This window comes from Sapajus apella, unplaced genomic scaffold (genome assembly GCF_009761245.1).
Source record: "Sapajus apella isolate SASKATOON/1434 unplaced genomic scaffold, GSC_monkey_1.0 scaffold25, whole genome shotgun sequence".
NCBI classification, from domain to species: Eukaryota; Metazoa; Chordata; class Mammalia; order Primates; family Cebidae; genus Sapajus; species Sapajus apella.
The window spans coordinates 7,237,227-7,250,987 of record NW_022436965.1 but is presented as its reverse complement, the minus strand read 5'-3'; the positions used below and the strand labels follow the sequence as shown (position 1 = coordinate 7,250,987).

General features: G+C 44.4%; 2 protein-coding genes across 15 annotated transcripts in view; one reads left to right on the top strand and one right to left on the bottom strand.

Moving 5' to 3' along the window:
• Positions 1–3,498, top strand: part of SMG7 (SMG7 nonsense mediated mRNA decay factor) — an 82,588-nt gene extending 79,090 nt beyond the window's left edge. For all 12 annotated transcript variants that reach the window (XM_032291644.1, XM_032291641.1, XM_032291642.1 and 9 more), the window contains 3 exons: positions 60–230; positions 355–500; positions 1,122–3,498. In XM_032291644.1, the coding sequence (XP_032147535.1) occupies positions 60–230; positions 355–500; positions 1,122–1,235 (431 nt within the window). In that variant the 3' untranslated portion in view covers positions 1,236–3,498. The remainder of the gene's footprint in view (positions 1–59; positions 231–354; positions 501–1,121) is intronic.
• A 230-nt stretch (positions 3,499–3,728) lies between these two features.
• NCF2 (neutrophil cytosolic factor 2) overlaps positions 3,729–13,761 on the bottom strand; it is a 50,361-nt gene continuing 40,328 nt past the window's right edge. For 2 of the 3 annotated variants that reach the window (XM_032291647.1, XM_032291648.1), the window contains exons 12-16: positions 12,903–12,928; positions 12,330–12,481; positions 12,092–12,203; positions 8,991–9,168; positions 5,198–5,374 (exon numbers count right to left, since the gene is read on the bottom strand). In XM_032291647.1, the coding sequence (XP_032147538.1) occupies positions 5,262–5,374; positions 8,991–9,168; positions 12,092–12,203; positions 12,330–12,481; positions 12,903–12,928 (581 nt within the window). In that variant the 3' untranslated portion in view covers positions 5,198–5,261. Of the gene's footprint in view, positions 5,375–8,990; positions 9,169–12,091; positions 12,204–12,329; positions 12,482–12,902; positions 12,929–13,761 lie in introns of all 3 variants that reach the window. The other variant, XM_032291646.1, reaches the window with a different exon arrangement.

The window sequence follows — 13,761 nt, the reverse complement described above, 5'->3', positions numbered from 1 at the left end:
TAGTTCTTTGTATGTTTGTATAACATTGCTTTATTATATCCTATGTTGCTATTTAATAGACCATTCAACACCAGCCAGCCAGTCTCCTCATTCCTCTAACCCAAGCAGTCTGCCCAGCTCTCCTCCAACTCACAACCATAATTCTGTTCCATTCTCCAATTTTGGACCCATTGGGACTCCAGATAACAGGGATAGGAGGACTGCAGATCGGTGGAAAACTGATAAGCCAGGTGAGATCTACAGTTCATTGCCAAGCAAGATTGAAAGAAATTTACTCTATCCTTCCCTGGGGTCTGGCAATTGGCAGTGATAGAACACCTTCCTGAATTTTTCTTATCTCTTTTCATCCCTTAGCCATGGGTGGGTTTGGCATTGATTATCTCTCAGCAACATCATCCTCTGAGAGCAGTTGGCATCAGGCCAGCACTCCAAGTGCCACCTGGACAGGCCATGGCCCCTCCATGGAGGATTCTTCTGCTGTCCTCATGGAAAGCCTAAAGGTGAGTCAATTTCAGGAAGAAGAACCACAAGATTACTACAGCGAAGATGTCTCTGCTTTCATTCATAAACAGTCTTACTTCTCAGGTGCTGAGTTGACTGATGCATAGCACATATATAGCAAAGTCCTAGAAACATGGTCTGCCTCAGAAGAATCTTGAGTGATAATTTTTAATTTCTGAATTCACTAGTGGTAAAGCAGTATCTTCAGGGGAACAGAAACAAAGGTTTTAGTTTCATTCTAAGGTTAAGAAAATTCTGATTCATCTTGGAATGTTTGATTTAAGCTTTTTCTGACAAAATAAGAGTATCTAATTTTAGAAATGTTTTATTTGCCTAAAACCTTTCTAGTAAATGCCCTTGTGATACCACATACAGCTGAGTTTCAGTAAAAAGACCTGACATAAAATGTGATTTCACTTCTGGTTTAAAATAATCTTAATGGAAACTAACCAACTTTGAGAGTCATAATGACTTTTTCTAATAGCTGGATTTTGGGGGGCAGTGGGGTTGGGCTTTGGGGCTGTATATATGGCTTTATATTTGACTGGGATTGAAAAGCAAATCCCTTTCAAACAACTGGGCCTTTGACCTCTGCTGACAAGCTCTGGGCTGTTTTTCAGTCTATCTGGTCCAGTTCCATGATGCATCCTGGACCTTCCGCTCTGGAGCAGCTGTTAATGCAGCAGAAGCAGAAACAGCAACGGGGACAAGGCACCATGAACCCTCCACACTGAGGCCAAAGTGGCAACCTGGGAATGAAGGCTCCATAAACCATGGCATGTTGGGTTTGCAGGACTGGCCCACACAGTCCCCTGCAGGTGGCAGCCCTCTTTTCTGTTTCTCGCTGTCAAGAGGGTGTAAGTATTCCACCAGCCCGCTGAGTGTGCACGAAATGTTCGCAGTGCAACAAAAAGAAAAATCCATCAGGAACTCTCCGTCCCCCCGGGGCCTTCCGGAGGGAGAGAGAGAGGAACTGCTGTTTATCTCACTCAGTTACTTGGTATCACCGCCTCTCACCTTCTCCATCGTGCATGTCCCCAGCCACATGGGAAGTGAAAGCTGAGAAGGGAAGGCAGATGGGAGAAGCCAATGGGAACTTCTCAGTCCTTTTTTCCTCTTTGGGGAATAAAAATAGGAATCCATTAATGATTGCTTTGCTGACTGAGAATGTAGTTGAAATTATTCCTAAACATCTTTTATTGTTATTACTCTCAGTAGTAAAATATCACACTGAATTCTTCCATACACAGGTGTGCTTCTAGTCAGTGTGTAGCAAGGAAAGCCCCGTTCACCGCTCCTGTGAGAGGTTGGTGGTGACAGGATGGGGAACCGACCTCTTCAGCCAGTGGAAGTGTTCCATAAGGGAGAGTTCAAGGCCTCTGAGAAGGCTCTGGTAGGCCCTCCTCTGGCCTGGAGACTCCAGCAGGAAATGCCCTCCACTCTGTAGGTGCTCGAGCCCCAATCAAGGATGCAGTGTGGGTGGTGGTGCTGGGCTGGACTAGCAGGTGACTGCTGGAGGATTTCAAATTACGTTTTTGATTCCTGTACATTTTGCAGTCACATAGCAAGCAGTCTCACAGAAGGCAGGCTAGTCCATTCACAGCCTGGCACATTCTAATAGGTAGAAGCTTTCAGTGTGGTTATTTTTTGTTTGGTTGGTTTTTGTGCCCCCATTCTACTTCCCACCCTCCTGCCCCATCTCCATCCCTTCTTTACCTGATGCTCGTGATTGATTTTATTCCTAATGTGTGTGACATCACATCTTCCCAAGAAGCAGCAGCATGGGGTCCAGCAGTTGGGGCCCAAGAGACAGTCTGAAGAGGAAGGAAGCAGCGGCATCTGCACAGCCCACAGAGGGCCCAGGCCCCTGCCCAGCTGCAGTCTCCCAGCCTCTACTTTCAGAGTGAAATTCAAGGCAACACGGACATGTGCACATCACGCACAGAAGAAAACGACGTCGTCCATTTTGGAGAAGGCAAAGAAAGGAAAATAAACTCTTTGATATTTATTAGGAGGAAAGAGGACTGAACATGTTCTTGGGTAGAAACAGTAAGGACAGCATTTCTGTTAGTCATTTCCTGGAAGAGTAATATTTTAAGGGGAAATTATGGAAACAATCTAAATGTTCAATTGCTGTGCTAGTGGTAGGGTTTATTTTCTGGGAGGTCTCTCCTTTGTGTGTCTGTGAGTATGTTTGTGTACGCACACATGCCCATCTGCTGTCCCAAAGGGGAGGGGTTGTGTGTGTGAGCGAATGGTGTTAGTGTGGAACTTAAGAGCTGGAACACAGCTGTAGAGCAAAGCACATCCAGGAGCCCCGGTTGTCACTGGAGTCTGGGCAACCCCAGCAATGAAAAGGGGTGAGATAATGCTCATTGCTCTTCAGAGAGAGTGGTTAGAGCCCCTCCCCCCAGTGTGCTTACATTATTGCTCTTTTAGTTTGACATGGTGTTTGGGTTTTGTTTTGTTTTTTTGAAAGGTCTGAAAAGGTGAAGCCCCCCACCCAATGGCAATAGGAAACCTTTTGTGCTTCTCTTCAGCCTCTTCCCTGTGTCCACCTTTCTCTCCTCGTCCCAAGCCTTTTTCCTACTACCTTTACCCAGTTTGTGTGTTTGAGCTCTGCATTCAGGCAGCTGCAACATTCCAGTGTTTGAACTGTCACTGATTCTTGCACCCTAGACAAGCTAACCAGGTTTACCATCTCACTCCCAGTAATGCCCAGTTCCCATCTAAAGCCCCATTCTGCATGAGAATTTGGTGTCCGGAATGTTTTCTGACTCTTGGGGCGAGATTCCTCGCCTTATCATCCTCACTGTGGAGTAATGAGAAGGGGGAGGAGAATCTTTATCAGAAACTGGTTTTGTGTAGTAAACTTTCTTTTGTGGTTTTTTGTTTTGTTTTGTTTTCTGGGTTTTATTTTTTGTTTTTGTCTGTCTGTGCAAGACCTGCAGCTGCTGAAAATCAGCTTTGCCTTTAATTAAACCATGTTCTCTCCAACCAGATCTGTGTATCGATTATTTCTTTCCTATTCTAAAAGTTGATATAAGTATTGAAGAAAATCCAACTTGAAAGGCAAGAATTTCAACTACTAACACATCCGAGGAAAGACACAGATGGTCAGAACTTGAATATTTTTCAGGGTTATTTTTGCTTTTAGTAGCATTCCAGACCAATGAATTACGGAAATTATAATTAATTATAATGGAAAGGCATGAGTAGAAAGAAACTGATTATCAAAATTATTCTGTTTAATAAAAGAATGACTTAAGGAGTTAACAGCCCATCATTTTTATTCCTGTTGTAGCTGTTACTGAGGCAGTCTTTTCCTTGAATTATGTCCAAAGTTTCCCGTGGTAGATTGCTGGGTCTTCAGCTGTGTGCTGGAAGCCAGTGCTGTGGCTAACCGTAATGTCTGTGTGCTCACCCTGACCTGTCCTTTCGCCTAGGTGTTGATTCGGTTTGCAGTTCACTTCCTTATTCTGCTTTTCACAAGCACCTACACACTTGGAAAATTGTTAGCAAAGCAGTACATACACTACAAGAAGAAGTGGGTAGGGAGAGGAATTAAGGCCAGGCCTTAAGGTCTAATAGTTATAAAATCCTTCATCCAAGTTAATCCTGAAAAATTGGATAATTGGGTTAACCAAATCCGTTGCATTCTGTTATGCATATTAGTACATACAGTCATTTACCATATAACAACGTTTTGGTCAACAGCAGACTGCATATTCAATGATGCGCCTGTAGATTATAATACATTTGTACTGACCTTCTCTATGTTTAGATACACAGATACTTACTTACCATTGTGGTATAGTTGCCTACAGTATTCAACACAGTAACACGCCATACAGGTTTGTAGCCTAGGAGCGGCAGCCTCTACCTGGTAACTTAGCTGTGTAGTAGGCTATAGCATTTAGTGTGAGTGCACTCTAGATGTTTGCACAACACATTTCTCAGAACACGTCTCCGTTGTGAAGCAATGCATAACTATATTGCCAAGTGTCAGCTAACAAGATAATACTAACCAACTGGTTTCATGAACACTGCTGCTTTTCATCATTTAAATGTCAGTGACACATACTCAGTATTGAGTTCGTAACACATTCCTCTCTCAGGAGTACAAAGGTATGTAATTCTAGTATTTAGTTCGCTGTGGAATTGAGTATTGTATTTCCTGAGAACCTAACTCAGTCCAGGTTCTGTTTAAGCAACAAGACTTAATGGAAAAAGAAAACAAGTTTATTTATATATGCCTTATGAATAACCTGTAATGTTATTTCAAGCCTTCAGAGTCAATTATAGTAACGGTTCAGAAACAGGAATATTTATACTTGGTCCTTGAGCCTGGACGTAGGTGTCTTGGTTTTTGAAGATAGGTTTTTTTTTTTTTTAATTGAGGTATGACACAGGAAAGTGCACCAACCAGATGTACAGCTTGATGAGTTTTAACAGTGAACACAGCTGGATAGCCAGCACTCAGAGCGGAAAAACAGGATCAGCACCTAGAAGACCCTCTCATGCTCTTTCCAGACACTTCCATCTACTTTTCGTCTCCCCTAACTCCTCCATTCACCTGTCCCCATCCCCTCACCCCCTGTGCCACAAGAAATCATCCTGGGTACTCACATCATTGCCAAGTAGGTTACATTTTATGAACACTTCCAAACGGTAATGTCTCAGTACGGGGTACAGCAGAAGGGTGCTAAATTTTACAAGTAATAGGGCTTCATTTTCAGCTTTGCAGTTTGTGAAACATCCTAGGCCTCTCTCGGAGTGCTTTCCAAATCTGTAGTAGCGCATTCTTCAACAAAAACTTTGGGGAAAATGCCAGCCTTTCCTTTGCACTCCCCTTCCAGCCATTCTTCATTCACTGATAAAAGGAAAAGTACACATCAATTTCTAAAACCAGCGTTGGAAGATCACCCAGTCTGGGTGTTCCACACAGAATATTTTATCGGTCACCCTTCCCCACCCATAATTGTGATCAACAGGAAAAAGACGGTAATTCAAAGTGGTTTGAGAGTGAACACAGGGTTTAACCATCTTACTGATTTGTCTTAAATATGAGAATGATGGAGCAAAATGCAGAAGGATGAATTATGTTTTTCAAAAAGTTACCAGATGGAGAAGTAAGGCTAAAGAAACTGAACAATGAATCCTTAGATAGACTTTCCATCCTCCCTCTATCCCCAACCCTCAACAGGGTCTCACTGTCGCCCAGGCTGGAGTGCAGTGGAACAATCTGGGTTTATAGCAACCTTCACCTCCGGGGCTCAAGTGATCCTCCCACCTCAGCCTCCCAAGTAACTGCGACTACAGGCCTGCTTGGCTCATTTTTGTGTTTATTAGAGATGGATCTCGCCACATTCCACAGGCTGCTCTCAAACTCCTGGGCTCAAGTGCCCCCCCACCTCAGCCTCCCAGAGTGCTGTGGTGATAGGGGTGAGCCACAGTTCCTGGCCCAATTATTTAAGAAAGGAGAGAATTTTACCTGAACTTTGTTGGAAATCTTTATTTTGACTACAGAAAAGGGACATGCCATTGGTTAAATACATTAAAAGTGAAAGTTCGTTAGTAAACTTTCGTCTTTTCAGTAAACTCCATTAAACAGCTGAGTTGGAGCTAGTGATGGGTTAGTACATGTTTGTAAAATACAAAGATTTTAATAGCTCCTATTCAGAGCCTTTAATAGCGTACAGGCATTGTACTTAGAAAATATATTCAGACTTCATAATAACTTATAGATAATATCCATATTTTACTAAGGAAAAGGAGACTCAGAGAAGTGAATAGCTTGTTCAAAGCCATTCTGCCAGTAAAAATCAGATAACTTAGGTATAATCTCCAAAGCCCGCACACCAGACCACACAGCCAGTTCAAAGTTTGTCATTGTGCATCTAGATCAGACATTTTTAGGGCACTGGTGCCTGGATCCTGCCCCCAGAAATTCTGCTTTAATGTGAGGTGTGACTGGGCAGCAGTTTTTTCACAAGTTCTCTCAGGCAATTCTAAATACAAATCACTGTCTTGAGTCTTTCTACTTATAGGGTAGGTTGCGGACTAGAAACATTAGAAATGGAAAAATCCCAGACCCCAACCCAAACCAGAGTCAGAATCCATTTAGGAAGATCCCCAGGTGATTCACATGCACATTAAAGTTTGAGAAACACTTTGTAGATGAAACCATCTCATAACTATCGAAAGCAGTTGAACTCCCCTCCTACCCTGACTGCATGCTAAATTCTGGTTTCAATTGAAGTGTTATGATATGGGTACCTCCTCAACTTAGACCTGTACAGATGGATCATAGTAATAAGTGCACTGCTTCTCTCCATATCTACCCAAAAGGCGGTTTTAGGTGTTCGCTCATTTTATTCCTGCTCCCTCTCCCAAACGATGGACATTCGAGCTGGTTGATTGATTTAGGAAACTAGAAAGTGGCACTGGGAGGTGTTCAACCCAGTTCTTCCAGAGACACCATTCGCTCTTATTGGAACACTCTGCATATATATATATATATACATACATATACATATACACATACATATATACACATACACACACACACACATATATATACACATACACATATATATACACATACACATATATATATATATATATATTTTTTTTTTTTTTTTTGAGACAGTCTCTGTCACCTAGGCTGGGGTACATGGCACAATCTCAGCTCACTGTAACTTCCGCCTCCCCGATTCAAGTGATTCTCCTGCCTCAGCCTCTCGAGTAGCTGGGACTACAGGCACACACCACCACTCCCGGCTAATATTTTTAGTAGAGACAGGGTTTCACCATGTTGGCCAGGCTGGTCTTGAACTCCTGACCCCAGGTGATCCACCCACCTTGGCCTCCCAAAGTGTTGGGATTATAGGTGTGAGCCACCACGCCGGGTCTATACTACTCATATTTTTAAGTAATTGCTACACACTTGTATACTCTCTACCCCCATTAACTTTTTTAATTTTTATTTATTTATTTTTGCCTCTGAGTCACACTCTGTCACCCAGGCTGGAGTGCAGTGGCACCATCTCAGCTCACTGCAACCTCCACCTCCTGGGTTCAAGCAATTCTCCTGCCTTCGCCTCCTGAGTAGCTAGGATTACAGGCATGTACCACCATACCCGGCTAACTTTTGTATTTTTAGTAGAGACGGGTTTTCACCATATTGGCCAGACTGGTCGTGAACTCCTGGACCTCAAGTGATCTACCCACCTTGCCTAAGCCTCCCAAAGTGCTAGGACTACAGGTGTGAGCCACTGCAACCAGCCTTCTCCCATTTACTTTAAAATCTCCCCCTCTTTCTATTTTTCTGTTATAATTGATAGTTTTTCACTGCTTTGCATTGGTAGTGCAGACATACTCAGCCTATGAGCAGGGCTTTTATGATGGGACTTTTTGTGCCCAGGTAGAGAATTAGGCTGGCAAACCATGAGGTGGAACAGTGCTTCTCTGAATGTAGGCAGTAGACCACCATCACCTGGAAACTTGGCCCAGACCTGAATCAGAATCTCTGGAGGCTGGGCCCAGGAAGTGATTTAACAAACTCTCCAAGGGATTCTTAGAACTTTCCACTTTTAAGAGGTGGGTCTTGCTATATTACCTAGGCAACACCCTTGAACTCCTGGCCTCAAGTGATCCTCCTACCTCAGCTCCCTAGCAGCTAGGATTACAGGCAAGCTGTTTCAATTTTTAGTCTGTTCATTCCAAACAGAATCAAGAAAGTCTCCAGAGACACAGGGTAGTTCTGAATAGCTGGTTTTTAAGGCAAAATTTACCTACTTCTCTCTTTGAAAAGTACATTAATTCAAAGAACTATGGTTTGCAGAATGTCCTATGGCTTGATGCAAAGGCAGAATGATTCCAGCCCATTTGTTACCTCTGGGAATGAGAATCCATGCTTTCCAAAGCATACTCATTCTTTAATAATTGAGATGTTATCACCGGCCATGTGCGGTGGCTTATGCCTATAATCCCAGCACTTTGGGAGGCTGAGGCAGATGGATCACTTGAGGCCAGGAGTTCAAGACCGGTCTGGTCAACATGGCAAAACCCCATCTCTACTAAAAATACAAAAGTTAGCTAGGCATGGTGATGGGTGCCTGTAATCCCAGCTACTCAGGAGGCTGAGGCAGGAGAATCGCTTGAACCTGGGAGCCAGAGGTTGCAGTGAGCCTAGATTGCACCATTGCATTCCAGCATGGGTGACAGAGAGAGAGACTCTGGTTTTTTTTTTGTTGTTTTTACTTTTTGAGACACTCTCAGCTGCTTGTTGCTTCCCCGGCTACTAGAGCAATACACAGGGAAAGTCCGAGTACTCAGCTTTACTCTCTCCAGCTAAATGCTAGGAAGGAGGTTGAAAACACTGGCCAAAGTTTTATTTGTAGGTTACTGATGTTTTATTTTCTCTGCACCGAACTTGTTTCTGCTAACATGTAAATTTGTTTCAATAATCTTGGAGTAGCACTTACCATTTGATAGCACCAGGATTATATCCCCTTCCTGAAACTCCAGGTCCTCTGGTTGGGTAGCCTCATAACTGAAGAGTGCTACCACTTGGCTGCCTTTCTTAAGCTGAGGTTCTGTGGTCTGGTTATTAGCATCAGCTTTTTCACTTTCCTTGGGTTCATCTGGAAAGCCTTGGTCACCCTGAAATAATAAAGGGGCTGTTAATTTCCCAATTTCCTGCCCGGCCCATTTTCTTTCTCCTAGTGAGTGAGAACCTGCCTTGCTGCCTCCAAGGCTAATGCATAGTGATAAAGAACATTCCACAGTGACTCCTGAGCCTGGATTACATTGCAAAAACATTGTTGGGAGTTTTAAGAGGGTTGGCTATGTGTAGCCACCAAATAGATTGAAGCTCCTGTCAAAGGAAAAAATTTTAATTAAAAAAAAGTTGAAGTAGTTCACATTTAGAGCAGAACTCATTCTAGGAAGAATCTTTTTAAAAAGATGCTGAAGGGGTTATTCCAAAGACGGTTGGAAAACCTAAAGTGACCTTTCAGATTTCCAAGAGACCCCTGACACTCACTCACACTCACTCTTACCCCCGGGCACTGGGGCCTTTTGTCTCAGCCCCAGAGGCTGTTTAAACACTGCCCTTCTCTAGGTTCGTTATTTTTCACTCTTCCTCTCCCACTTTTCCTTTTCTTTTCCAGCAAACATTTGTCTCTGACTTGAGTGAGAATCTACCAAAAACCCCCTTCCTTTAAAGGCCTCTGCCCAGCTGTGAGGATGAGGTTTGCAGGAAGGAGTCAGGAAGGAGTCGGCCTCTACCTGGCTCCAGGCCAGGATGAGCCAGAATAGCTTTCCTGCTTGCTCATTTCTGCATCTCCAAATCCACTTGTAGGCAGAAAACAGCAGCTCTCCCAAGGATTCACATATGAACTGTTTCGTATGATATGCCCTCCACCCTACACCAATGGAACTGCAAATGCCACAACCTAAAAATGCAAAGTCAGAAAAACAGGTGAATGGAGGGAGAGCTGAAACTTCTGAAATAGCCCTAATTAACAGCTTTGGTCAGTGGAGACTGGCCTCATTAATGCTGTATCTGGGGTTGTCTCCAGCCTCAGGACTGGATGGGAGCTGATTCATCAGGAAGATCTGGCTATCCTAGCTCAGCCCCCCGCCTTGCTCATATGCCTCATAACCATTCTTTCAAACAAGACTTGGCTCTCCTCCCTGCTCACAGCAGCATCCTAGTGTTCAAGGCCTTCCATGATATGTTGCCTTTCCAGCCTGTCTCCCTCCACCCTCCCCATTGCAGCCAGGAACACTGAGCCCCTTTACTCACTATGTTGACTTTTACGGTGTTCCCTTTCCATCTGTATAATGCATCCTTTCCTCCTCCACCTCATTAATTTCTTATTGTTTTACGGTGAAACATCACAATGATCTCAGCAGCATTTTCTTCAGGAAGACAGCTCCTACCTGTTCCACTTCCCTCTGGCAGTTCTGGGTGAAATAGTTTACCACATGCTTCCGTAACACAGTATTCCATTTCTCAACCTCCAGCAGTTTACAAAACATGAGGCTTCCCGTGCCTGCCTATCTGCAGAGCCCTAGGTGCTCAGCAAGTGTTTGCTGAAAAATGTCACCAGCAGACAACCCAAATGTCCACAAGCAGGTGGAGTATCCATACAATGGAATACCATTTAGCAATCAAAAGGGTGAGACTAGTGAAAGAAAAAGACTACATACACTGTATAATCCACTTACATGAAATTCTATAAAAGGCAAAACTATATTTAGAGAAAGAAGATGGGTGGTTTTCGGGGTCTGCGGTTGGCAGAGGGAATTAACATCAGCAACAAAAAGAAATGGCAACTTTTCCTCTGGAGACCAATGGACAGAGTTCAAGAGTCTTATCTTGTTGCTACCATGAATGCTTCTAGCCTCTAACTTTTCAACTGACTCCCACTGTTCTTACTTGAAAGTCAGACTTCAGGCTAGTAAGACCTGAGGTTCATCAGAGGGCCTGCCCTGGTACCAGCAGTACTAGGGGTAGTTAGGGATAGAGGCAGGCTCTGGAGTCTAAATGCCTGCCTGCGTTCAGCTCTGCTACTAACCAGCTATTCAGTCTTGGTCAAGCTGCTTGACCTCTCTTTGCCTTGTTTCCTAAATTATAAAATGGGAAAATAATGTCTACTTCACAGAGTTGTGAAGATTGTAAGAACTAACACAGAATGCACTTTGCACAGTATCTCACATGGGAAGTTCTCATAGATACTTGCTGTTAATAGTTTGTTACCCAAATCATCTCTTTGTGAAATGCTATTTTCTTTCACCCTCATGTGAAAGTGTTCTTCCTCATGTTAACTTGAGAAGGTTGGCCAGGTGCAATGGCTCATGCGTATAATCCCAACACCTTGGGAGGCTGAGGTGGAAGGATTGCTTGAGCCCAGGAGTTTGAGACCAGCCCAGGCAATATAGTGAGACTATATATACAGTAAACAAAAAATTTAAAAAAGTAGCCATGTGTGGTGGCACACATCTGTTATTCCAGCTACTTGGGAGGCTGAGGTGGGAGGATTGCTTGAGCCCGGGAGGTGAAGGTTGTAGTGAGATTGTGCCACTGCGCTCCAGCCTGGGTGACAGAGCAAGATGAAAGAGACACAGAGAGAAAGAAAGACAGAGAGGGGGGGAAGAGAGAAAGAAAGAAAAAAAGAGAAGAAAGAAAGGAGAGGAAGAGGGAGGGAAGGAAAAGAAAAGAAACAGCTTAAGAGGGTGAAGAATGGCTCTGAGCTCGGCCTTACGCTATGAATGTCATTCCAACCTTGCTCGACAGTGATGGACGGGATGTTTGACAGTCAGGCAGGGAGCCGATGGAGGCGCAGGACGCTTTCTGTGGGCTCTTGCCCTGCGGGGCCTGCTCTTCTCTTGTGGGAAACTCCCTGCTGCAACTGGAGTGAGGATGCAGGTAACGGGGAGGCAGAGCTGTGACTTGTTACCCACTATATCCCCAACACCATGCACAGTGCCCAGTACGCAGAAGGTGCCTGGTAAATGTCAAATTGTTGAGGAAGTGGACCCGTGGAAACGTAAGCTTAGATGCCCTCGCTGCACTCACCACTGTGTTCTCACACCACAGGGTCAGGCAGTAGTTTTTCACCTGGCCCCAGGCATCCTTCATGTTCTCCTCTGAAAGGGGCACCAGCTCATTGCTGTCCCGAGGCCGATAGCTGGATGGGGGTAATGAGTAAGAATAAGCCAGAGAACATGATCACAAACACCACCCTCCTCTTCCATCCTCCGGGCCAGCACAAGGTCCCCGCGGTACTCCTCACAGCTGCCCGCATGGAGCTCACCTCAGCTTAGTGTGTTCCAGCCGGAGCTCCAGTTTCTTAGACACCATGTCCCGGACCTCGCTGTAGGGGAGCCCGGGCCGAGTCTCCATGACTACCGTGTACTTGTAGTGTACTTTGAGTGTGTAGGGCATGGGAACACTGAGCTTCACTTCCTGAGTGGGGAGGAAGCAGAGGGAACTCCTGAGTGTCTGAGGCTTTCTCTCAACATCCCAGGTCACCGCAGCTTTGTGATTTGGCATGGGGGTACCCCATGCAGCAGGGGAGAGGCCAACAAGTAACCGGTTTCATTGTAGCCTAAAAGGCCTTCAGAGGTCCTTTGGCCCGACCTGTGCTTGGACAGGAATTCCTCCTGAGCAGGATCTGGCCCACCAGCTTGGGAAGTAGGAAATGTGTACATGATAGTCGGGGAGGCTGTTAAGAGGTCCCCAGCCCATGGATTCTGTAAGGTAGCAACTGGTTCGACCCTTCCACTGGGGCTCTTTCTACAATCTGGACAGGCATGTCTGTGGTTGATAGCCCAATCAATCTCCCTCGTCTTCTCCCACTTGAAACAGCACAAGGGAAAAATGTTACCTTAGGCTCTTCTCTTTGTTTCTGACCTAAATGGAAAAAGCAGGGAGTAAAACAAAAGATGATGATGAATAAACATGCTTGGCCAGCCCCTGCCACACGCAGATGAAACCTCTTCGAACAGGGCCCCCAACCTCTTACCCTTTAATCTGTGGGGGAATTATTAACCTTAGTAAACTGTGGGGAGAATCTAACCCTGGGGAAGTATGAAGGTCACGAACACATAAACAAACTCAGTCTCAGCTTCCAGGGAGGCTGTAGGTAATTATCAAAGGACCAGCATATCCTCGCCAACCCGCGAGGTTAGTGGGATCTCAAAAGTCAGTTAAACCCGCAGGATCCAAGGCAATGAAAATCAGGAGTGCAAGGTGAGCCAGAGGCCACCGGAAGAACTATTAGAGCCACTTACCCTCACCTTATTCTTTATTTGTGTATGTTTCCTACAGTGCATCATATATTAATGTAATATAATTTATGTAAGAGAAGCATGCATAAAGATATTTACTGTTGATCTCAAACCTAGCTCATCATTAGAATCACGTGGGAAGTTTTTTTTCTAAAATACAAATTCCCAAGCCCCCTTCCAGTCCTAAATAATCAAGAGCCAGTAGCCTAGGACCCCATATTCACAAAATCATCCTGAGTTTACATGCGATCCTTGATGAGCCGCTAGACAAAAGATAACAAAAAAGCTGTCAAGGACATTGAGCAGGAGCAATGGGAGCAATTTGAATATGGAATATACATTATATAACGTTATATGAATGTTAAGTATACTGCATACCTGTGTTTTTGCAGATACGTAGGGTGAAGTGGCACAAGTCTGTAACTTATTTTCAACTGGCTCGAGGGAAAAATAGAC